Source organism: Sminthopsis crassicaudata, chromosome 3, assembly GCF_048593235.1.
Source record: "Sminthopsis crassicaudata isolate SCR6 chromosome 3, ASM4859323v1, whole genome shotgun sequence".
Lineage (NCBI taxonomy): Eukaryota > Metazoa > Chordata > Mammalia > Dasyuromorphia > Dasyuridae > Sminthopsis > Sminthopsis crassicaudata.
Genome location: NC_133619.1, coordinates 403,673,768 through 403,700,456, shown reverse-complemented (window position 1 = coordinate 403,700,456; position 26,689 = coordinate 403,673,768). Strand labels below are relative to the sequence as shown.

Here is a 26,689-nt window from a genome sequence, read left to right as displayed (position 1 = left end):
ACGGGATTGCTTGCTGTTTTTTGGAGGAGGAGGAGAGGGAGAAAAATTTGGAACACAAGATTTTGCAAAGGTGAATGTTAAAAAATATCTGTGCATGTATTTTGGAAAAATAAAATTTTAAAAGCATTATGGGAAAAAAGAATCTTGACCCTTGCAAAAAGTATAAAAGCCTGCTAAACAAAAAGCCCTTTGAAAATCAGAATGGGCCAAATAGCTCTATGAGGCAACAAAAAAACATTAAAGTTAAAATACTGGAAAAAAAAATAGAAAACATAGGGTATCTCATTTTTTAAAAAATGACCTGAAAAATTGGCTGAGCAAACAAACTATTTTAATGCCATGATTAAAACAAGAACCTAGACATCTTATTTCAAAAAATCTTAACAAGAAAACTGCCCAGATCTTTTACAAGTAGAGGACAAAGTAAAAATAGAAAGAATACAGCAATCACCTCCTAAAAGAAACTCCCACAAATGAAAATTCCCAAGAAAATTAGCCAAAAGGTTCTAAGACAAACAAACAAACAAAAACACTGAAAATAGACAAAAAGAAAGAAGTCAAGTAGCCACAGTCAAGATCATACATAATTTAAGTTTACAGAAGACTATAAAGAAATGGAGGTCATGGCATACCATATTTCAGAAAGCAAAGGGTATATAGGCCTAAAGCCAAGAATTACTTTTCCAACAAAACTAATATAATCCTACGAGGAAAAAAATGGACTTTTAAATGAAATACAGGATTTTCAAGTGTTAATGATAAAAAGATACTACAGAAAATTCTAAAGTTCAAACACAGGAGTTAAGAGAAACACCAAAAGGTAATACTGAATAACCAAGAATAAACAGCTTACATTTTAACATAAAGAGATGATACATATGTTCTCTGAGAACCCTATCATCATCAGGACTCATTGAGTAAGACAAATTATAGAGAACGCTTGGGAATAGTTCTATTTATGTGCTAAGATCTTAAAAGCACAGAAAGGAAAATTTTAAATGGAATACATTTGGCAAGGGATAAGGGGAGGAAAAAAGATTATGGGACATTCTCTCACATAATCACAGTATACAAGTAGACATCAATTCAAATAAGGATGAAAGAGTAGAAGGGAAGAGGATAATGCTTGAACCTCACTCTCATCCAAACTAGCCAAAGGAGAGATAGAAAACACATACAATTGAATACAGAAATAAATTTCATTCAAGAGAAATAGGAGGGAAAAAAAGAAAGCAGAAGGAGGAAGTAGAGGGAAGGTGGACTAATAAGAAGGGAATTAGTCCTAGACACAACAAAGCATGAAAATCTACCAAAAAATTATTGCTCTTTTTGAACTGGTTAAAAAGTGGGAATCTGAGGGGTACCCATATAGACAATTAAAAAAGATTAAATGCCAATATACTTTAATGGGGGAAAAATAACAAAATATTTATTATAAATTATCTAACTATAATGTCAACCTCCCATTCTGGTATATGTCATAGGATACAAACAAATAAACAAATAAAAAAAAATGCAAAAGAATGTCTTTAATAAAGGGCTTTGATGTAGTTAGAGATTGCTTTAGGCCTATGATGTCATTAAACCTCTCTACCAGTGCAAACTAGCAACACCTTCATAACTTAGGGTCTTAGGGCATTAAGGGATTAAGTGATCTTCCTAGAGACTGAAGGGTAGGATGTGACGGAAAGGATTCCTATTCAGGTCTTCCTGACTCTAAACTAGTTCTCTACACATCATGCCACACCACCTTTGTATGATCTCTAAGAGGGTTGCTAAGCAAATCAGTAACACAGATGGTAAAGAAGTTGGACAACTGTTCAGAAGATCACAAGAATCCCTTTGTTTGGCACTGATCATACTTATATAGTCTCAGTCTGAGGGTAAAGAGAAGCACCAGCATACTAGAGCTTATGGCTGCAAGTGAGCAGGGACACTGGTAGACAATTTTGTGCCATTCAGAAAAGAATGCTTGTGGTCACTCAAAGACCAAAGCACAGGTCAGAAGAGTAGTAAATACACCTATCCTCTTCTTGGAAGAACTGAAAGCTTACAGACTCCAAAAATCATAGAGCACAAAAAACATGGAACTTGAGACAATGCCTCTACCACCCAGGAAGTCGAGCCCAACATTAACATAATGTTAAAAGTTAAAAATAGTCTGGGGAAAGTGAGCAAACAACAAAAAAACATCCTAAGCATAGAAAGTTACCATCCTGACAAGAAAGATCAAAACACAAACTCAGAAGAAGATAAAATCAAAAGTGCTACATTCAAAGACTCAAAGAAAAATATGAATTAGTCTCAGGCTCAAAAATAATTCCTATAAGAGTTCAAAAAAAAAAAAACACTTTAAAAATCAAATAAGAGAGGAAAAGGAAAAATTGGGAAAAGAAATGCCAGTGATATAAGAAAATCATGAAAAACAAGTCTTGGTAAAAGAGACCCAAGAAAAATCACACTTTAAAAAACAAAATAAGCCAAAGGGTATAAAAGGGGCACAAAAATCCAGTGAAGAAAAAAACTCATAAATAGTAGAAGTGATGAAATAGAAAAGGAGGTACAAAAGCAGAAGCTAAGAACTTCATGAGACATAGATACAATAAAACAAAATAAAAATAATTTTTTTAAGTGAAATACTCTTTGAAAAAACAACTGACCTGGGAAAATAGATTGAAGAGAGATAATTTAAGAATTATTGGATTACCTGAAAGCCATAATCAAAAAAGGAGAAATAGAAATTGCAAAAAACCCATTGATTCCCTTCTAAAAGAGATCCCAAAATGAAAATTCCCAGGAATGTTACAGCCAAATTCCAAGAGCTCCTTTGTCAAAGAGAAAATATTGCAAACAGCTAGAAATGAATAATTCAAATATGGTATCACAATCAGGATAACAAAAGATTTAGAAGCTCCTATATTAAAGGAACAGAGGGCTTGGAATATGATTTTCTGGAGGGCAAAAGAGCTACGATGCAACAAAACTAAATATAATCCTTCAGAGGAAAAAATGGACAATTACAAAATAGGGGACTTTAAAGAATTACATATGAAAAGTCCAGAGCTGAACAGAAATTATGAATTTCAAATATGTCTCAAAAATAAAAAAGTAAACTAGAAAAATCATAAAGAATTCAATAAAATTGAAAACTGTTTATCTTCCTACATAAAAGGAACTCTTAAGAACTTTCTTATTATTAGGGAAGTTAGGAGTACCCAAAGATAAGAACACGGATAAAAGTTAAACATGATGGAATGATCATCTAAAAAAAAATAAAATTATGGGTGAGAAAGAAATATACTGGGAGAAGGGGAAAAAAAAGAGGTGGAATGGGGGGAATCATCTTATATAAAAGATGCACAAAATAGCTTTTATAGTGGAAGAAAAAATAGGGGAGGTGGGAGGAACAGATGAGTCTTAAGAGAGAATAATATACACACTCAAGTATAAAAAACTATCTTACCCTATAGGAAAGTAGAAGATGAAAGGGAAAAAAAAATTCATAGATAGAAGGGAAGGAGGATTGGGGAAGATGATAGAAGCAAAACATTTTTGAAGATGGAAGGGATGAAAGTAGAGAGAGAAAGAAAAAAAGAGAGAGAGAGAGGGGGGGGAATTAAATGGGAGGGCAAATACAGTTAGCAATCATAAACATGAAAAATAATTGAAGTGCAAATTTCTCTGATAAAGGTCTCATTTCTCAAATATATAGATGCATGACTCCAATGTATAAAATAAGAACAATTTCCCAGTCAATAAATGGTCAAAGGATATGAACAGGCAGCTTTCAGATGAAATAATCAAAACTATGTATAGTAATATAAAAAGAATGTTCTAAATCACTATTGATAAGAGAAATGCAAATAAAAACAACTCTTGAGATATCACCCTTTATCTAAATATTGGCTAATCTCAAAGGATAAATGATAAGTGTTGGGAGATGTGGAAAAATTGAGGTATTCGTGCACTATTGTTGAAGTGATGAACTGATCCAACCATTTTGTTTGAAACTATGCCTAAAGGCCTACAAAACCATGCATAACTTTTAATGCTGAAATACTACTACTAGATCTGTATCCCCAAAAAATAAAAAACAAAATGGAAAAGGACTAATGTATACAAAAATATTTATAACAGCTCTTTTAATGGTGGCAAAGAACTGGAAACTAAGAGGATGTTCATGAATTGGAAAATAGCTAAACAAATTATGGGGTATATGATTGTGATGGTATATTATTTTTTTTTAATAAATGATAAGTAGGGCTCTCAGAAAAACTTGGAAAGACTTACATGAACTGATAGAAAGGTAAAATGAGCAGAACCATGAGAACACTGGGGATATAGTACTATGAATGACCTGACTATTCTTAGCAATACAATAATCCAAGACATTCCAAAGAACTTTTGATGAAAAATGCTTTCTTTATGTCTCCAGGGAAAAAACTGATGAATTCTAAATGCCTATTAAAGCATTTTTTTTTTTTTTTAGTTTCTTTATTTTCTTTGTTAGGTTTTTTTTTTTGTTTGTTTGTTTTTTAATTCTGTTTTTTTCTTTCAAAACATAACTAATATGGAAATGATTTATCTGACATATATAACCCATCTCAAATTTCTTGCCTTCTCAATGAGGAGAATGAGGAGTGATAAAAGGAAGGAGAGAATTTAAAACTAAAAATTTTAAAAAATTAATGGCAAAAATTGTTTTTATAAGAAATTGGAAAAAGAAACATTAAATAATTTTTTAAAAAAATCTGAGTGCCAAGTATGTTGCTAAGGATAAGATGCCCACAGTAAAGTGGAAAGAAAAGTAGATTTGGAACTGAGTTCACATCACAATTCTGCTGATTGGATGACTTTGGACAAGGCACTTAACGAAACTGGATCTTGGTTTCCTTACCTCTAGCTATAAATTTATATAGTGATTTAATACAAACACAGATAACCATAATATATAACATTACATGACAAGTACATTATAGTTGCAAATAATGAGGTTCCAAGCAGAAAATTTGGAACCTCAAATAGAACTTGTTTGCAACTGTAATAGTAAAATAAGGGAAGGTATCATAGAAAGTTTCATTTGAGCTGTGTTCTAAAGAATAGAGAGGAGTGTGTTCTAAGATAGAGAGGAGTGAACATTTGAGATAAATGGAATAGTCTGGAGAAAGACATAGACATGGAGAGGATGAGAAAGTATACAAATTAGAAAGTATATAAAGAGGAATAATATGACAAAATATAGCACCAGATTACAGACAGCCCCTCAAAGATTAAAAACAGATCTGAACAGACAATATCCACAGGATTTTTATCAGAAAAATAAGATGGCCAGAATAAGACACTAGAAATGTAATTCTTATTTTGTATTGGAACTGAAGCATGGATGGGAGAGGAGGAAAATAAAAAGTTATTGGTTGATAAGGAGGCTATAAAAAGTCACAGGATGGCAATGAGGGCTTATAATAGGGTAGAAGAAGTAGGAAATAGAAAAAGGGGGTTAGATGCCAGGTGTAATATGAAGGTAGAATTGAAAGGATTTAATAACTAACTAAATATGAGAAGTGTAAAAGGGAAAGGGAAAAAGACTTCAAAAGACAGATTCAGTAAATAAATGATAGTAAGTAAAAAGAGTAAAGTCAGAAAAGAGACAAATTTAGGTGAAATATAATCTTGATATTGGACATGCTGAGTTTGAGAGGTCCGTTGGAATTCAAGTAGAGATTTCTAAAGGCAGCTGGAAATGTAAGTCTATAGGTCACAGAAAAAGTTAAGAAGAGAAATACAAAATGGTTGAATCAGTTCATCACTCCAACATAAGAAACAAGATAGTATATTATACCTTGCTCAGACACAGAACAAAATGGGTTGCTTAGAAACTCACCTATACAAATTTTGTTTACAGCCAGCCAAAAGATAGTGTGATTATCTAAATTTCCTAACTTTTATCCTTATACACCATGTGGCCACCTTGAGATAAAACTCACTACCAATCAATCAAACACTCAGTTTTTCATCTTTTGGAAAAGGGGGGGGGGGGAGAGATCATGAGATCTGAGGCTTATTCTCCCTCTACATCTTATAATATGATTTCCAAAAACATAAAAAATGTAAGGCTAATGACAAAGCATTTACAAAAAATACATTTCTTTCTTTCTTTCTTTTTTGCTGAGGCAATTGGGGTTAAGTGACTTGCCCAGGGTCACACAGCTAGAAGTGTTAAGTGTCTGAGGCCAGATTTGAACTTAGATTTTCCTGACTTCAGGGCTGGTGCTCTATCCACTGCGTCACCTAGCTGCCCCAACATTTCTTAAAAGTATTCAGACAGATACCCTATCCCATCTTACAAATTATAATCAAACACATTTAATTTAAAAATAGAATTTTTAATGTTTTTCATTTATGTGGTAAAACTACAAACTTTAAAGTCTGATGTCATTTATGATCAATGTCATTTTTTTGTAGCATATATTGAAAGCATTTAATGTTATGCAAGTTAATTATTTTTTCATATTCAAATTTGTACTTACCTTTTATATATGCTACGAATTCTTCCTCCTAGCTGTTTATCAATAGCATCAGTTCCATCTGCTTTTGTGGCATATACTCCAATAATTCTACTTTCACAGCTTGCACCAGATGTGCTAAGATAGTGTAGAACCCAAACAGTAGGTTTGTTGCAGGATAACCCATAAGAATCACAAAAGTCTGTCAAAGCCTAAAACGGAAATCAGAAAATTTGAATTTAATTCAGTGAGAATGATTTTGCCATATGGACTTTTCTCTTCAGAAAAGCAATATGGTACAGTCAAAAGGGAACTGGACTTGGAGTGAGGAGAAACTTGGAGCTAAATGCAGCTTCCAACACTTAATGCTGAATGCAATATGGACACCTCAACAGTCTAACCCACTAAAGCTCAGAATTTTGGAGCTAAAGAGTTTCAACAGCTTCCACCACCACAATAATAGGGATTATAGGAATAAGCCACAATGCTAGATTGTCTACATTAATTTTTTTTTTTTTAAATCTGTTCATGTCTTGTATACCCAAACCTTACTTAAAGCTCCTGGACCAAGGGTCTATATAGGTCAATATGAGTCTATGTGTATTTATTTATATGTGTGTGTCCCTCTACATATGTATGTACATGTACACAAACACACAAGACACAGTCCAAATAAGAAATGCTTTTCTAGTTCCTAATATTGTATTATCAATATAGTAAATGCTAAATAAATGTGTATTATATGAATTTGTATGTAGTCATTTCTTTTCTAATTATCAATTAAAAATAAAAAAATATAAATCTTGGAGTTCTAGAAGTATTTCAAAAGGTTATCTTTTCTAATAGTTAGCTTTCAAACAGGTAAGGTTTTTATTCCCATTTTATAGAAGAAGCAACTGATGTCCATGGAGATTAATTCATTTAGCTAAATCGATTCCTAAAACAAATACAGTAGCAAAATAAGAACAGCATATAAAAGGTCCCAAGAGCGTTAGTTAAAAGATAATCAGATGTCCTTTTTGAGTATTATGGCCTGAGACTACAGCTCCTATAGCACTCTTTCAATAATCTCATACTATGAGAAGGTCTATTAACTTAAAAGTCTCTGATGCATAAGCTAAATAAAGTAGACTAAAGGAATTAATATTACTCAATTTTAACTGATGCCAAATTCCCATGTAACATCTACTACTAGAATGAAAAACAACTAACAAAGCTCAGTGAGTCATATTAAGGGCTATAAACAAGGTTAAAAAAAATTACAAAACAACAATAATAAGAAGCTATAATGGTCATATAATAACATAAATTAATATTCAAATTTACCCACTGTTACATTCATTAAATGGGGTAAAATTAGGGTTTTTATTCAATATGGCAATTCTCCTAATATAAGAAGAGATTAAAGTGACTGCTCTTTCACATGCCACAGTATGTCACTGTTAATTCATAAGCAAATTCAGGAGTAGCCAACTAAAAAGAATTAATCAAGGAATACTGTACCTTCAATGAGGAAAACATTATACACATCCACACACAGGTAACATTTGAATGTTAAAGTAAATTTTCTCAAATTAAAAAGAAAAACCTTTAATCTCATGAGAGGTTCTCCTCAAAAAATAAGTTTATATGATTTTTGTTACAGAGAGTGGCATTTTTGTTAAATGCATAAAATATGCATGAATTCTAAAATTAGGAAAATGATATATCTTCACAATTTTTATATAAAACATGCTATTAAAATATGTGCTTTCATTGTTCTGTGCTGACTGATATGAGTTAATAAATATTTTAAAAGAAACTTAAGAAAATGCCAAGACCTTTTTAAGTTCTATATTTGACCTTAAAGCATATGTCTCCATTTCATTGGCCAAGTGGTCAGATAAACTATAAGGGTAAGGGATGCCAAAGTAATCAGCCTCTTCCTGCAGTGCGATTCGAGTTTGCTCATCTTTAGGAATCCGAACTTCCCCATGAAGATAATCCAAAAGGTATTTAAACAGATTTCCATCACGATCAATTAGACAAGCCCCTAGAAATACACATAATACATAAAATAATTAGACAGATAAATCAGACCTTCAACAAAATTTTGCCAAGTAAAATATGTACCTAGACAGTCCATGGATCTTTTGTTATCATTTAGTATATTTGCTATTTTTTCTTAATGGACACTTTTTACAACAGCAGTTATTTTCTTTTTTTTTCTTTTTTTTTTTTCTGCTAATTATTTCACCTAGAGAGGGGAAAAACTCAAACGATTCATAAAATATAATGGATAAAATCTTTCTTATTCTAATGATGGGAAAACTGGTTGGGGGTGCCAAAGGGAGAAAAATCTACTTATTCAAATTCACAAAGCAAGTTAACTTGAAGTAGGTATTGCTTTATAAGGTAAAAAAAAAAAAAAAATACAGCAAATACATAGTCCCCAATTTACAAGTAGGTATTATTAAAGTTCATTTTAAAGCCAATTGTTTGATGTACTGGCACTGCAACTCAGCTAGATTTTGGGTTAAATAGATTTTTTTTTGAGATGGCCTTGGAATCTAACCACTTTTTATAACATTGTTTCTATGGGAAGATGCATTCCAATTTTCAAACTGATACTGGGGATGCTGAACATATTTCACCACCAGATCCAGCCAAAGAAACCTCTAGTTGCTGTTGTTCTCCAAGGGAACTTGTGCTTCACCTTAGGTGGAGAAGGAAAGGTATAAGAATAGATAATAGTTTTGTAGCACAAGGAAGGAAGGAAGGATCTTCTCTAGCCATAAGGCAGAAATATTCACCCCCTAACTCTAGGATAAGACACCCACACATTGATATTTATATGCAAGGGACATTTTATGCTGGGTATTCAAGGAACATTTGTATCTTAAACTTAAGTCCAACCATTTTTGCTGCTTAAACAGAAAAATACAGACAAATATTGCTCTTAAATATTATATATTTTGAAAGATCAACCAAAAAAAAAAAATCCTTTTCCTCACCCAATTTATCCCAGCTATCATTCAGCTGGGAAAGTAATTTTTTTTAGACTTCACTAGCATTAGCACCAGGAATAACTCTACTTTTCACAATCATCCAATTCCTTTGATCTAACAGGAAACATGAAACTGGTTCCATGGGCCCCAAAGGCAAATCAAGATGGTAAGAATAGCATCAGAGCCCTAGAATTGTGTTTTTAAAGTTTACTTCTGAATCTAGCAGTAACTTTTGCATCTTTCTATTCTTCTGGATACGTCACTGTATTGAAATTTTTCCTTAAGCATATGTCAGATCATGTAACAAGACTATGTAACAAGTCTAACACTAAGTCTACACTTACATTAGTTGCTCTTTGTCACTTGTGCGTCAGACAGCTGCTCTCTCCACAGAAATAAGCGCTCTACTGTGAAGAACACAGGGAGAGACTAATACATCTAATCATCCTAAATACCTTTATCCATGAAGTTGCTCTAATGTAAATTGAGTTTCCAAATAAAATAAATCACATTTTTAGGTGTCTATTGGTCCTGATGCTTTCTCATTTCTTCCCTAACTGAGCCAAAACAACACAGATTTTGGACATTGGCCTAAATTGAATACATAAAGGTGCACTTCTTTCATTTTCATATAAAATAACAAGAAAGAAAATGCCAAATATCATTCAATGACATCATTAACCAATATACTTTAGCATTTATAAAGTTCCTTAAGGTTTGCAAAACATTTTATAAATATTAACTCATTTTTAATCTTTATAACAACATTAGGAAGTAGTTCTTTTTGTTATCCCTATTTTACAGGCAACTGCTGGGGCAGATAGCAGTTAAATGACTTGCTCAGGATCACAGAGCTAAGAAGTGTCTAAAGGCTGGATTTGAATTCAGGTCTTCCTGACTCCAGGCCCAGCGCTCTATCCACTACATCTAATTTTGGAAAGTTGAAGTGAACCCACTTTAATGAAGATTTATAACAATGTTTATAACTTTTAATACATTTACCAGATTCATCCACCTTTAGAGGAAATCGTCCACTGAACATAGAAGCAAGCATCGACTCCTTAAAGCGGCACAAGGACTCACGCCTGGCTGTATAAATACAGCCTCCCACATTAAGTCTGAGAATATCCAGCACCTCTTCTGCCTTGCTGCCTTCCATTGCTCCCACCAACTGTCCTAATTATTAGGCCACAGTACTATCCAAATCTGCAAAACAGTTGGGCTCATATGAATTTCCATGAGTGAATAAAATAGAAATATACAGCTACTATTTTCTATAATACATGAGAAGCAATCTATTTCTAGGGCTTCAAAATCCATCTTAAGTGACAGCAACACTGAATTAAAATGCTTTAACACATAAGACAATTCAATGTAAGCTAAAAGGTATAATATCATAAGGGTTTTTATTTATTACTGATTTTTATACCAAGTATTTTATGACTAAAAGGCTCATATTTTAAAACTAAACTGAAATAAAAACAATGAATTATGGAATCACTTTATTTTCACAGGTATTCTAAAGTACAATAACTGAAAGTTAACCGTGAAAGAACTAAAAGCTACCATTTAAGTTCAACTTAATAAAAATTTACTAAAGCCACTAAAATAAAAAATAAAACTAAAATTAGCTAAAATAAAAAAAAGTAAGCCAATCATAGTGAAAACGTGTGTGTGTGTGTGTGTGTGCGCGCGCGCGCGTGTGTGTATATGCAAAGAACTCAAGAAGTCTTCCTTCCACCATGGTAGATTTATCGGACAACATAAACCTAGAACGTAAAAAAAAATGAACGAGCTACACTTTGTATCATTAAAAGAAGTACCTACCATCCCATATTAATGAGATCATATCTCAAAACAAAGTTTTGGACAATATACAATGGCTAAACACTTGTGATAGAAAAATGAAAAACTTCATAATCTCTGCTTCAAGAGACTGAAATCCCTGTATTTTATTTAATAGGTAAGTAAATGAGTCATATATATAAAAATAACTACTAAACCTTATAATATAATATAATAAAATGCACATTAAAGATCAAGCAGAGGCAAGAGGACAACATAAATAAGCAGAAAGAGAATAAGAGAAGGCTTCATGAAGAAAGTGGCACTTTAATCTCTTAGGAAGAGAATTATTTTAATGGTAGAGATATTTATTTAAGGAAAAAGGGAAGAGCAAAACTAGATTGGGGAATGGAAAGAACTCCACTTGAGGATAGTAAGTAGAATGAAATGTGGCTTTAAATATATTAGTAGTTAGCTTCCAAGAGTTTGCTTGTTGAAAGAATTTAAACAAGAAAATAAAATATTCAGTTAAGTAACTTATAATTATTGCTGAACAGATAAGGTTAACAGTAGTAACCATCATTTAAATTTCATTAACTTAGGCCTTTTCTACTAAAACTCTAATTTGATGGCTAGCTCCAGCACAGAAGTGCCACCAGAGCATCAAAAACTATGCCAATATTTTGCAAGCTTTGGCAAGTCCTAGCAAGCTAGAAAGGTTTCAGGCACAGAACCCAATGATGGCTGTCTGCCTGACATACAAAAATTAGCTTTATTAACAGAACTGGCTCATTATCAGTTTACCACCAGGTAATGAATACTTTCAGTCACAGCAACTGATAAAAATGATCTTTTTTCTAAAACTAGTAATCAGTGAGAAAAGCATTTACACCAATTTAAGTATTAAAATAAGACTTAACCCTACATCCTATCTCACCAGATCAAAATTCTGAGTATGATGGCTGTTAACATCTTCCAAATCCTATTAAAAAATATCTTTTAGTCTGCTTCATTCTTTACTGGATAAATTTTCAGGATGGTATTGAGGATCAACACTTAAAAACCATTTTTAAAAGGATCAAATATAAGAAATCAATGAAATATCACTGGTAGTGGCAAATTTATGGAACCTAAAAGATTCCTTGATGGAAGTCATTCCTGGTTCCAATAATTAGATCACCTAAAATTAGTCTAAATTTGAAATCTCTACTAAGAGGTTCAAAATACTTTTTTCTTTCCTTTATACTTTTTTGGTTTGTTTGTTTAGCTATAAATTGCTTTTGGATTTTAAGCAAAATCAAAGAGAAGTGTGAGGAATAACCATATTGATTAAAACCAACTAAACCATCATGTCCCAAATTTAAAAAAAAAAAAAATAGGATCTGTGATTTCATTAGTATAGGAACTACCTAAGTGAGGAAACACTCTCTATCAAGCCATTTTTAAGTCAACACGGTCTCCGCAAATTATACTTTTAAAGAGTTGTCTAAAACACTAAAAGATAGTCCAAGTCCAATATGTGGTTAGAGGCAGAACTTGAACCCAAATACTCCTGCCTTCCAAAGTATATCTCCCCAAATATCCATCTAGGATAACACATACACATACATCCCTCTTCTGCTTCTTTCCTTCTCCCTCTTCTGCCTTCCCCTTCTCTCTGCCTGTCTCTATCTAGTCTCTGCCTCTCTCCAGGAAGCAGTCAGCAAAGGCACCTTTCCTGTCCCTCTACCCTCATATAAAATCACCTCTGAGCCAAAAGAACATCCCAATAGAAGTTTTAGGCCATTTGGTAGCAGGGATGATAAGAGAGTAAAAGGACATTTACTTCTAAATATCTTAAGCAGAAGATGTCTTTTCCAGAACCCTTCCCTGGTTTCTCTCCCTAGTTAGTTTTGTTCTCTATCTACTCAAATTTTTCTATAGCAGTTTGTCAGTCCTCTCCAGGGCACTTTCTTAACGAAGAGTTTATGAACTTATTTGTGTTGGGTTTGTTTTGTTTGTTTTTGATGATAATTTCATGTTTTTATTTTATGCATTTAAAAACATTAATCAGATAAGTCCATAGGCTTTGCCATACCAAGAGGAGTCTACTGGACTAAAACGATTAAAAAAAATCTTTGCTCTATGGAGCTGTCACAATTAAGTTATATACTTTTCTCCACCTCTATTCCCAGGAGAAAGTAAGTCCTTGGATGATGAGACACTAATTCATGCCTGACTTTGCATGCTCACCTAGCAGGCGTTTAGTATTTTCTGAATTGAACTGATAGCTTGAATTAATACCGGAAAGCTTCCCAATGGTGGAGTCGATCAAGCAACCCGTCAGTCTGTCCGTCCATGCATAAGCATTCATTAAGCACTTGCTTTGAACGCATACCACATGCCAAGCCGGAGATACAAAGAGACCATTCCTACCCAAGAAGCTCAACTCCCCAATCCTTCCCAAAGTCACACAGGGCAACCTCGTTTCTAACCCATTCAAATTGCAGGTCAGAGTAAACACCTCTGGCCTCCAGCACTCCGAGGGCGGTGTGGGGCCCGGGACTCGGGAGGAGTGGCGCTCGCCTACGGGGCGGGGGCGGGGATATTGTGCTCGCTCGCGCCCCCGCAACATGGGCGGGAGGGGCTGGCACTGGGAACTTTCCTTGTCACGCAGGGCTCTCCAGCAGCCGGGCTCGGGAGGCTCCCTGACCTCCGAGCCGGGAGGTCGAGGGGGAAATCAGTCTCCTCGCATACCTCAGCGCGCTCCGGCCTCGCCCCCATCACCCTCCCGGAGTTCTCATCCCTCCTTCTCTCTCCCCCCCGCCCCGGTCGTCGCCCCAACCTTCCTTACCTGCGTCCCCGCCTCTCTCGGGACGCCTGCCTCGGCCCGGAACCGAAACCCCTACCGGCTTAATAACCGGGGGCCCAACAGGGCGTAGAGAGGTAAGCCGAGGCGGGGCAGCCCGGGCCGAGGCTTCCCTCCCTCTCTACCTCCCCTTCGTCGACCTCAGGCCGGCGGCACAAAGCCGGCCCAGATACGGAAGTGGAAGCGGCGGCGGCAGTGGCTTCAGCGGCCGCGGCTTCAGCAGCACCTCCTACTCTTTCTACGACCTACGGGCTGCGCCCCCGTGCGGCCCCCGCGGGCCACTGCGGGCCACCTAGGGCAGCAGCGTATGGGCGGAGGCGGGGGCGGAGGCCGGAGCCGGCAGTCCCACCCCCTGGCCGCGTGCCTGGCCCTCCTCCCAGCTGGACCAGAGGCTGCTGGGACTGAGACCGGTTGTGAGGAGAAAAGTCCTTCGATAAAAACGCTATTAAAAAGAGAGAAGGAACATGCAGGAGCCCTGCAGACCCAGCTCATCCAGCTTGTCCGGATCAGGCCGATTCACCTTGCACTCAGGTGTATAAAGCGTAGCCATGACTTTGGCCCTGCCCTTCTGGGCTATCTCCAAGACTTTCTTTGGGCTGTCACACAAACTACTCATTAGACAAACTCATCTTGAAAAACTGGTCCCATTATATATCTTTTCCAACTATATCTCCCCACTAATCTCTTAGAAGTAGAGTTTCCAGTATTATTTCCTGGTGAGTCTTTCTTAAGGTGAACAACAATCAGCTCAGATCATTAAGATTTAGATCTGGAAGCAACCTCAAAGGTCATTTTCATTAAGGCCAACTTTGTTTTACAAATGAAGAAATTTAGGCCCAGATATGTTAAATGACGATCCAGATTACAAAGGTAATAAACTAATATCTGGGATTCCAACTCAGCGGGTCCAACTCTAGATCCTCTGTAACAAGAAAGCAGTTCCTCCGATAAAATCCTGACTATGTCTACTATGCTTATCCCAAGGACAGAATAGTCACAGTATCCTAAGATGTCAGAGCTGGAAAGAATTCCCAGAGTCCTTCATTTCCTAAGAATGCTTTCTTCACGAAGTTGGAAAGATGAATTTTTCTCTAGGAGGAGAGAAAAATGAGGCCCCAAAGACTGGAAAAAAAAAGTAATGACAGGGAGCAGGGAGAACACAAAGCAAACCTTGTGCTAATGAAAGCAAATGGAACACAGAAAGCAAATTAAAGCAAAAAGACTCTCCAGATTCCACCAGGGCTTCTTGATTCCATATATAACTTACCATTTCTCTCTCTCTCTCTCTCTCTATACACACACACACACACACACACACACACACACACACATTTACTTGTCTCTATAATAAATTACCCATCCTTCAAGGCATAGTTCAAATCTACCTTTTCTCTTAATTTTTTCTTGTCAACTCAGTCAGAAATGATAAATCTCTCCTGTAACCTTCTGTTACTTTATTTGCACTACACTTAGGGTACACACCTACTTTGCATTATGTATTATAGCCTATTTCTTCACTCTAACAACTGCCAAGCTGGCATTCTTGCTATTTCTTACATACAGAAACCCATCTTCCAAACCATTGCCTTGGCAAAGGTATTCCCCATGCCTACAATTCCCTCCTTATTCTCCAACTCACAGAATCTTTTACTTCTTTCAAAATTCATCTGAAGTGCCAGTTTCTATATAAATCCTTCCTGACTGCTCCCTCAACTCCTAATATCCTCCCATCCTAAACTATATTTATATTGTAATTGCGTCTGTGTAGACATATGTGTGCACATTGTCTCCCCTAATGAACTGATGAACTGTAAGCTTAGTGAATACAGGGGACTGTTGTTGTTGTTTTTTGTTTTTTGTTTTTTTTTGTCTTTGTTTTTCTAATACCTGGCTTAGGTCCTGGCACATAGTAATCTCTTAATAAATATTTGATTAATTATTAGAATATAATAAATTTCACATTATTTCATGGAATGTCAAAACCAGAACAAAACTTAAAAGTTTGGTAGGTTCAAACTGAAAAAGAAATTGAGCTACTTAAGCAGTAATTTAAGTTTCCCTGAAGGCACATCTTGACTTAGAAAATCACATGTTAACATTTTGTTCTATTGTATTTTTGTGTTTTTTGTTAAATATTTCCCAATTACATTTATCTCCTTACAGTTATGCTCAGGAATATTCCAGGCAATAATGCTGTTCTCAAATCCAATGACTTCTTTTTCAAAAAGAGGAAATTGAGGTCTAGAGATGTAAAACAACTTTTGTCCAAGTGACAAAGCTAAGACTATAAGGCACTTTCAAAAAAAAAAAAAAGTCTAATCTAGCACATAGGACACAGTGCCAATCTCCCCATCTAGAATTAGGGTTTTTTTTTTTTTTTTTTTTTTTTTTTAAATGCATCTTACTATTATTCATCTTTAGATACTGGTTGACCATGTTCATAGTATTAGATCAATAAACCAAAATTGTCAAAATACCTATTTGATTAGTAACTTTAAAAACAATACTTTTATACTTCATTCTCCTCCTAAACTATGCCACTGATGAAGAGATTACAATCCAGTGAATTGTAATCACTTGAAAAAAATCAAGATAGTTCATGAACAAATAAACCCTGTCCTCTAATTTCTTTTCTGAAAGTCTAATCTAGAATTCATTGAATTAACTTTTACAACAAAGTACAAAATCCTATTTTTTATTCCTAGTGGATTCCTTGTTGTTCAGTCATTTGTCATTTGTAATTTGTAATAACTCTTATTTGGGCTTTTCTTGTCAAAGATATGGCAGTGGTTTGCCATATCCTCTATATCATTTACAGATGAGAAAATTGAAGCAAATGGAGTTAATTGACTTATCTAGAGTCACACAGTGTGTGAGACCAGATTTGAACTCAGAAAGATGAATCTTCCCGACTCTAGGCCTGACACTCTATTCATTGTACTACCTAACTGGGTTCAATGTTTGAGGCGGGGAGACAGTCCCCATCTACAAAGTTCCTCATGCTAATCCCACAACTTTGTTTTGAAGAAAGTAAAAGAAAGATCTGGATTAGATTGAAGTGCAGTTAAGACAGATTCACAATTTCTTTAATGATTTGACTCAATCCATAAGCATTGAGAAGTCAATGTTGACTTAAAGAAAAGGAAGTCTCTAATAGAGAAATCCAGGGATCTGTCCTTGGTCCTAAATTAATATATATAATTTTTTTTATTTATCAATGTCAGATGAAAGCATGACATGCTTGTCAAAGTTGCACTGAATAATGTCAATATTTTTTCAAAAAGATTTCAACAAACTAGAATGCTATTGTTCTAACAAAAAATAAAATCAATAGAGATCAAAATAAAATTTTATATTTTTTAAAAGACCAATTCCTTAAATACAAGATGGGAAAACAAGAGCTAGACAATATATTCACATTAAAAAGATCAAGGACTTTTAGTCAACAGTGGAAGGCAAACCCAAGGAACTGAACATGTAACATGGCAGCAAAAAGAAAAAAAATTAAAGCTAACATGCTTTCTATTGGAAGGCATAATTCCCAGGATCTGGGAAATAATAAACTTATTGTGCTCTGTCCTAGTCATATCATATCAATGGTATTCTATCTGAATCTGAGTTCAGGCTAGCCATATTTAAGAAGAGCATTGAAAGTTTGAATATGTTCAAAAGATGATGATAGGATGGTGAAAGAATTGGAAACTATCCTGTTGTAGTTATATGTGTGCAACTCTAAGTTGCAGATAGTTGTATATGCATAAACATAGCCCTTGTTTTTTTCTTGAACTCCAATCCCACATCACCAATGAACCAACAGACATTTCAAATTGAATATATCATATTTCAAAAAAAACAAAAACTTCATCTTTCCCATGAACAACATACTTCTCTATTGGGCTTTGTAATTTCTATGAAGGCAAAATCATTCTTTCAGCATCCTATAATCACAAGAATTTCAGGCCTTAGGAGGAAGATAATAGCTGTCTTCAATTATTTAAAGTTCTGTTATATGAATAAGGATTTGACTTTAACTCAGAGCAGTAAGTGGCACATATAAAGAAGTAGATTTTGGAGTTTGCTCAGTGATATCAATCAACCAACAAGCATTTAAGTGCCTCCTATATGCCACTCATTACATGAGGCACAAGGATACAAAAACAAAAAATAATCCCTTGACCTGTATTAGGTTAAGTTGAATATTTTCCCTTCCTTATTACTAATCATTTTTTAAAAAGAATAAGATTTAAGGCCTTTTCAAGATATTTAAAATATCACTTTGGCAAAAAAAAATTATTAACATTAGTAGATTTTACTACTACATATTTCATTTATTATTCTGAATAATATGCCAAGAAGTCTGATCAAGCTTAACTGCTTCACTACTGTCACTGGTGTCCTTTCAGGATAGAAGGTCTCCTTAGAGAAACATCACAAATACAGATAATCCCAAATCAAGTGAACTAAATCTGTTCTCTTTGTGTAATCCCTTTCCTCTTTTTCAAGCATAACTTTCTGGAGGTTTTTTTTTTTTTTTTTTTTTTTTTTTTTTTTTCCAGGGAGCTTCAATCTAGTACTAATACCATGATGACAGGTTATTAAGGACATTCAAACTTACTTTAGAGTTGGGTTTTTTAACTTCCAACAACTCTGAATGTTTTCTCCTAGCAGGAGAGAGGGGATCTCAATTCTATGATAATATTAGTTATCTATAGGACTATATAGGGTATCCCAAAAGTCTTAATGAAGCTTAAGTTAATAAAGCTTTAATATTTTAGATGAGCTACTAATTTTTTTAACAATTTACTTTAAATAAGCTATTAAAACTTCAAACTTTGCTAGGACTTTAGGGACACCCCATATGGATTCTGTAGGTAGTTTGAGAGGGAAGGAGAATTGTCTTTATTCTGAATGGATTCAAGTACAAGTCAGATTTTTCTTAAATCTGCCTTTTCATTATTTCTTATTGCACAATAGTATTCCATTACATTCATATACCATAGCTTGTCCAGCCATCTCCCAAATGATGGACATCCTTTCAATTTTCAATATTTTGCCAGCACAAAAAGGGCTGCACATGGAGATTCTTCCCCCCTATATTATCTATTTGGTATATAGACCTAGTAATGGTATTGATGGATAAAAGGGTATACAGAATCTGGTTGCCTTTGGGACATAGTTTCAAACTGCTCTCCAAAATGCTTGGATCAATTCACAACTCCATAATAGTGCATTAGTCCCAATTTTGCCATGTCTTCTCCAACATTTGTCATTTTCCTTTTTTTTTTTTTTTTTTTTTTTTTGTCATATTAGTCAACCTGTTAGGCAGTATCTCAGAACTTTTAATTTCTATCTTGGTGTATCTCTTTCTTTACTTCAAGTATGTTTCTTAAAAACATATTGTAGGATGCTGGTTTTTGAACTATGCTATCCACTTATGTTTTATGGGAGAGTTTATCCCATTTGTATTCATGGAGTTATTTCTACTACATATATATTTCCCTCCACCCTATTTTCTCTCCTGTTTGTCTTCTCTCTCCTTTCACTCTTTCCTTACTCATCAGTGTTTTGCTTCTATCACCTCCCTTCTATCAATCCCTTTCCCCTCCCCCCCTGTTACTTAATCTCCTCTCTTCTCACTTCCCTGTTTGGGGAATATAGATTTCTATATTGAACTGATTTTGTATATTATTCCCACTTTGAGCCAATATTAATGAGAATAAGGTTTAAGTTATGATCACTGCTCACCTTCCCATCTTTTCTTCCACTATCATAAAAACCTATGTGTTTTCTTCCACTATCAAAAAACCTATTTGTGCCTCTTCATGTAAAATAATTTACACCATTCTACTTTTTTCCTTTTGTACACAGTGGACTCCTCTTTATCATCCCTCATTTTTATGTCATTCCCTCAAATTCAACTTATATTCATATCCTCTGTGTATATTTCTTCTAACTGTACTATCAGTGACAGTTTTTAAGAATTACAAGTATCACCTTCCCATATAGGGATTTAAATACTTCAGTCCCACTGAATCCTTGTGTTTTCTTTTCTCTTTTTACATCTGTAGACTTCTCTTGGGTCTTGATATTGGAGATAAATTTTTTTGTTGTTGTTCTTCAGTTTTGGTTTTTTCCTTGTAAAATTTTTTTTTTCTTGAAGTGTTATGTTAATTTTACTAAGCAGATGATTGATGTTGTAGTCCTAGCTCCTTTGCCTTCTGGAATACTATGTTCTATTACCTTTGATCTTTTAAATGTTGCAGCTGCTAAATCCTATGTAATTCATAGGCTCCCTGATAATTTGGATCATTTCTTCCTAGTCACTTGTATTTTTTTTTTTTTATTATATTGGTTGGAGTTTTTATTTTGGGATTTCTTTGTTGAGATCAATTTTTTTCATTATCTAGTTTGCTGTCTGGTTCGAGGATATCAGGGCAGTTTTCCATGAAAATTTCTTGACAGGTCCTCCTTTTGATTATGTCTTTCAGGTAGTCCAACAATTCTGATATTGTCTCTCCTAGATTTATTTTCCAGGGCAGTTATTTTTCCAATGAGGTATTTTACCATTTTTTTCATTCTTTAGAATTTGATTCTTGATGTTTCTAGTTTCCACTTGCCCAATTCTAACCTTTAAGGAGTTATTTTCCTCAGCTTTTGTACTTCATTTTCATTTAGCTAACTGTATTTTTTTAAGTAATTGTCTTCTTCAGTGGATTTTTAAATCTCCCTTTCCATTTGGCCAGTTCTCCTTCTAAGCAATTGTTTTCTTTTTCAAAGCTGTCTACTTTTTCCATAATTCTCTTTTATCACTCTTATTTCTTTCCACAATTTTTCTTCGTTATGATTTCTCAGCTCCTTTTTTGAGCTCTTCCAAAGGTTCTTTTCAGAGTCAAAACCACTTCCCATTTTTCTTTGGGGTTTTGCCCATACATAGGTAAGTATGTGTCTTGATTTTCCCTGTCATCATAATAACTTTCTATGGTCAGATTTTTATTGTTGTTTTGCTTACCTTTTTTGGCCTTTTTTCTTTCCTTAAAATTTGAACTCCTAGGGTTGAAGAAGCCCTGTCTTAGATTTTTTGTGCTGGGGCTTCAGGCCCTGGATCTTTTACTTGGTGCTACACTGATATTGCCCCGAGACCCACAAGGGACTCTCATGTCTGGGGCAGTGCTGAGAAGATACAGTAGAGTATGAAGGTGCTACTGATAGCTTACCTGGTGCTGAACTGGGGTCCTAGTGCTAGTATCTGATATGTGCTGAGGTCAGTGGGGTGTTTCTGAATTCCCTTGGATATTTCTGCTACACGGAAGCATGTGACTGTCTAGCCACTGGATGTTGCCTATTTCGCTAAGGCTATGCATTTTTGGAGTCTGCCTGTTCCCCTGGCTATGCTGAGGCATGTGGAGAATGGGGATCCTGATGTTGGGTTTTGCCTGCTCTACCAGACTGGGCTTCAGGATCTTTTCAGGTTCAGGCTTGCTGAGGTAGAACTTGCTGCTAACTTACTGGGTCCTTTCCTGAACTTCTTTCCCTTTTGCCTGAGAATCTGATCTTTCTTGGTGATCTTCTAAGTTACTTGGTCTAAAAAGTTATTTTACCCCATCTTTTTGCTGGTTCTGCTGTTCTAGCTTGCTGTTTTATGTTTGTTATTGGATGTAGTAAAATTACAGTAATTTAGGACTTCTTCCACAATTTTGGCTCAGAAGTGGTTTGTTTGTTTTTTTTTTTTAAATAAAACAGTTTTTCCTTGAATTAAGTGTGTCCTACAGCTATTGATTAATAGACAAATCTATTAAGAATTTGATTAAGAGCTATCAAATTAGATTAATAGAAATCTAATTTTGAAGGTATTAGTTCATCATGTGCTTTAATACTTTTGTTTCTTCAATGCAGATATGAGCATAAGGGAAGCTAAATGGTATAGTAATTAGAGGACTAAGACTGGAGTCAGGAAGACCGGAGTTCAGATTTTGTCTCAGATTCTTACTGTGTGACACTGAGCAAGTCACTTAGTGTCTGCCTTTGTTTGAATTTCAGTAAATGGGGATAATAACAGCACCTTCCTTCCAGGGTGGTTGTGAGGATCAGTCAAGATATTAGTAAAACACTTAGCACAGTGCCTTGAACACAATAGGTGCTTAATAAATGCTAGCTATAATTTTTGCAAAAATGTGCTGAAAAAATATTCAAAGGTTTGATAATTACCTTTGTGGATAAATATTTAAATCATAAATGATTTTGTTTGGGTGAGCTCTACCCCAATGAATAATAAAACTACATTGCTATAGCTGAAAAAAATCATCAAACTTGATTGTAAGTTTCTCTGAACTTAACTAGGCTGATTTTTATACCACAAAGTCCATTATCCAATTCACACCTGAAATATTTTCAGCTTAGTAGGACCTGGCAAAACTTAAATTTTTCTGGCAAAGTGCTGGCTATCTGGAATCTGGATCAGCTCCAGATCATGATGAGTTATCAGAATCACACTTCATCAGGGGAAAAAAGATAATCATTATTCTTTCCTACTGAAAGATATTAGTTTACACAGTACAAAACCAGTAATATCTTTTATGACACATAGAGTGCTTATCAAGTTGCCTTACAAATCATGGATAGTCAATACAAATTTGCTGAATTAATGTCTTCAGGATGAATTATTTTCACAATGTAAGTTGAAAAAACAAGATTCTATACTGGATAGCAAAGTTGTTAGAGATGACAGGCCTTTGTCTTTCTAACAGACAGATTTTTTTATGTCCTACTTCCTCTTACAATTGCCTATCACAGGAGAAAATACTGCTATTTGAGAAATAAGAATTATTATTATTTCAGTAAAATTGGATGATACTGTATCACATTTTCCAATAAATACAATATATTGTTTTTGTCTAATAGAAGAATATATTCTTTGGATGATTTTTTTAAGTCCTGTTTCTTTTTAATGATTTAAAAGTTAACCCAAAAGAGGAATTTATGTAGCATTTATATATTTTATTTATCTATTTGCACAACAAAAACTTTTATTAACTAATGCCCAAGTAAGTTAAAAACTTTTTTACTAAGAACTTACTATATATTAGTCTTAACATGTATATTTAAAAAGAGTTTTGATCTCACTGATGCATGCATTTCCTCCAACCTTATACTACCCTTGTGTATGTACTAACACCTTTAGCATAAACCAGCTTATCTACCTGTGGTGTCCACCTTCACCCAACTCTTACCAGTGGCTCTAAGAAGCTGAAGCATGTGTGGATTTTTAAATCTTGTTTACGCTGTGGTAAAGAAGAGATTGGCTAAAGCAAGTTGAGGTAAACAAGGAGATTCAAACAAAGGTATGTGTATTCCAAGCAAGTGAATACTTTCCCACTGCAGAATGTGCAAATGAAAATAATTTGTTCCAGTGGCCATGAAGGCAACTGAAACAGGCACTACAGAATCCTTAGAACCTGGTCAGACATCGAAGACTTCAAAGTCATCCACTGCTTCCAGGGCCAGTACCAATTGTTTTGATTTTTATCCTGCTACTGGACTTGAATGACTCAGGAAGGAGGAGTTAAGCTGACAACTTCATATAGCTTTACTTCACTTAAATCTATTTCCCCTGTAAGTCAATACAAGATCCATGAGGTCACTGGGTTCCCTTGTAAAACAAAGGAAAAAGAACAACAACAGGAATGACAAGGAAAACAACCACTATACTTGACAAATAAACACACTGATATAATTCAATATAGAATATAAAAAGGATTAAGACAGAGAACAAAGTATTATTAAATTAAGAAGTATATACTTTTCATTGGAGGATCAAGAAAGGCTTTAAAGGAAAAGTAGTGCTTGATCTGAACTTTGAAGAAATAGAATTCTGTAATATAGACATGAGTAGAGAAATAGTGCTATTTACATGTGAAGAACATGAGGAGGCAGGGCATGACATTTAGTTCAGAAAATTCACTTCATCTGAAATATAGTCTATATGGGGGAGAGGGGAACCTGTGAAATAAAACTGAGAATACAAATTGGAGTTAAGATTTAAGAAGGTATTAAATGCCAGAATAAACATATAATGGGGAGACACTCTTAAATGCAGGTACATTAATGTAAATAGAAAGTAGCTGAGGCAATTAGAAAAGAGTACAAAACTCTTACTATTATATAGTATTAGTGGTAGTAATAGTTGACATTTATAAAGGGCTTTGTAGTTTTCAAAATACTTTATACTGTTACATCATATAGATCAACCAGTTCAACTTCCTCATTCTAAGAATAAGAAAGACATCATACTAAGTACTAGCTCTCAGGTCTTTTGAATTGTAATCCACTGTCCTTTCTAATTCAGCATATCAGAAAGACAAAAGACAAGAAAACAAATCATCAGGGTTAAAAAAAAAATAACTAATATGGTATTGATGAGAGATAGGAAAGGGGGAACCCCATTTTGGGCAGCGCAAAGATAGTCCCATGAGGCACAGTGTCCCCTGTAAATGAATTTACAGGCCCGAAAACCTAGATTAATCAAAGGTTTATTGTAGAAATTTGGAAGTAAAGTTGAAGGTAAAAAGACGCCAGGGCCAAAGGTGGTAGCTGGGCAGGCAGGAACCCTTACATGGCGGGAAGGAAGGGCTCCTGTAAGGAGAGAGCTCCAGCTTGGCTCTTTTATACCTAAAAGGGGTTATGGGTGGTGTCCCATGTTCTTGGCAGGCTTTTCAGATAAGGAAGAAATGGTTTGTGGGAAGTTGGGGAAACCTGAGCTGATAGTGGGGGCTGAAAAACCCAAGCCAGCTCAGATCCGGTGGGGGTTGGGCCCATATATTCAAAAGGGTGCTTTTTTGGACCAGGATTTGTGAATCAAAGGTTAGCCATGGGGGTTGGGAAATCAGAAAGGAAATCTTAAAGGGAACTTAACCCCCATCAATATCTCTTGAAATGAGTTTAGAAGTATAAGATTCAGTTTCTAAATCTACTGTATTGTACAATGATAACTGATGATCATATTAATGATATTGAAGCCTTGTTTCCTCTTGGATCATTAAAAAGAAAATCCAATTGTATGCAGTAGGGAAGAGAAGTGTAGTACTAACCTTTAGAAAGATTTTTGCATAGCAAAGATTAAAAAAAAAAAAAAAAAAAAAAGGGCGTCCACAGGATTCATCCTCACTTATGTCCAGGATATCTCATCCCCAAACCATACTGATTAACCAAAGTTTTATTTTATGCTAATTTAGTTGCTGATTATCAAAGAATATTTTTAAAAGAAATATATCTAACTAGGAGTAGTCTGGCATGTATCTTGAAATTTCTTTAAAGAATAAGAGTTCTTAACAGACCTATTTCATTTCTGTAGGTAACTACAGGATGAATCATGCATTAATTCTTGGTCCATCTCTACTTGCATAAAAACCTGATGAGATTTTTGCTGAGTGTATCAATAAACCAAAGTTAACTAATGATTTTTAATTCAAATAGTCATAGAAAAGGGGAATACCGGTTTGTTTTTTTTTAATTGATATTCTTCATCCCTTAAAACAAGAAATTTTTAAAAAGAGAAAAAAAAAAAAAAAGCTCAGTGAGATTTCATAGTTTTATATCTGTAGTTTTACACCTCTGCAAAGCACACAGTAAGTTCTATTCTCATTTCTCTTCTAGAACCCAAGGTTAGTCATTATGATTCCAAAGTATTCAGTTTTGGTTTTTATTGGTTCCCTAGTAATACTGTATATTGTTTTCTTGTTCTACTTTATATTTATTTTGCATAACTTTTCTATTTGTTTGTATTTACATTCATTGCTCCTTTCATTATAATATTCAATAATATCCACATATCTCAATTTGTTAAGCCATTCAAATAATCAATATGCCTTTACTTTATTTCCAGTTCTTTAGCACAAATGTTATTTCACTTTATGCTATTTTATTAAAGCTATTTGTATCAGGAAGCTAAACTGAGTTGGAACACAAAAAAAGAATTAATTTTTTATGGGATACAAAAAAAAAAAAAAAGCAAATTATGCCTATAGGGCTATAAGGCTAATATTTAGATTACAAAAAACTATTCCAGAAGATTAAAAAAATATTAGACAAGTGAGGAAAGCTAAGAATCTAGTCATGAGGAACTTAACAGATGCAAACATATTTGTATTCTATCTAAAACAGCTAAAGTTCTTTTCATTTTTTCAGTAGTACAATAAAGGGTCCTTATTCCCACGCACACAACTTTTAGTATTTTATGACTCTCTACACATTCACACATCTAGATATACATACATACATATATATATATATATATATGTATACATACATACATATATATATATATATATATATATATATATATATATATATATACACACACACACACACACATACACACACACACACCAGATAAATCTACCTTTCAGATGAAATCAGATCTGTCCAAAATAGAACGGGTTACTTCAGGAGGTAATGGACTTCTCATTAGAGGTCTTTTAAAGGAAGCCTGGTGATTATTTGTCGGAATAGACAAGATAAAATAAGTAAAATTTCTTTTTAAGTATATACATATACACACACACATATTTGTA

At 34.5% G+C, this 26,689-nt stretch overlaps 1 protein-coding gene across 3 annotated transcripts in view; it reads right to left on the bottom strand.

Annotated features, from left to right (window-relative positions):
• The window catches only part of KCTD18 (potassium channel tetramerization domain containing 18), a 35,714-nt gene that overhangs the window by 8,393 nt on the left and 632 nt on the right, over positions 1-26,689 (bottom strand). Inside the window, exons 2-5 of one of the 3 annotated variants that reach the window (XM_074302756.1) lie at positions 26,518-26,604; positions 10,493-10,696; positions 8,324-8,535; positions 6,528-6,715 (exon numbers count right to left, since the gene is read on the bottom strand). In XM_074302756.1, the coding sequence (XP_074158857.1) occupies positions 6,528-6,715; positions 8,324-8,535; positions 10,493-10,649 (557 nt within the window). In that variant the 5' untranslated portion in view covers positions 10,650-10,696; positions 26,518-26,604. Of the gene's footprint in view, positions 1-6,527; positions 6,716-8,323; positions 8,536-10,492; positions 10,697-14,108; positions 14,371-26,517; positions 26,605-26,689 lie in introns of those variants that run through there. The other 2 variants (XM_074302754.1, XM_074302755.1) reach the window with 2 other exon arrangements.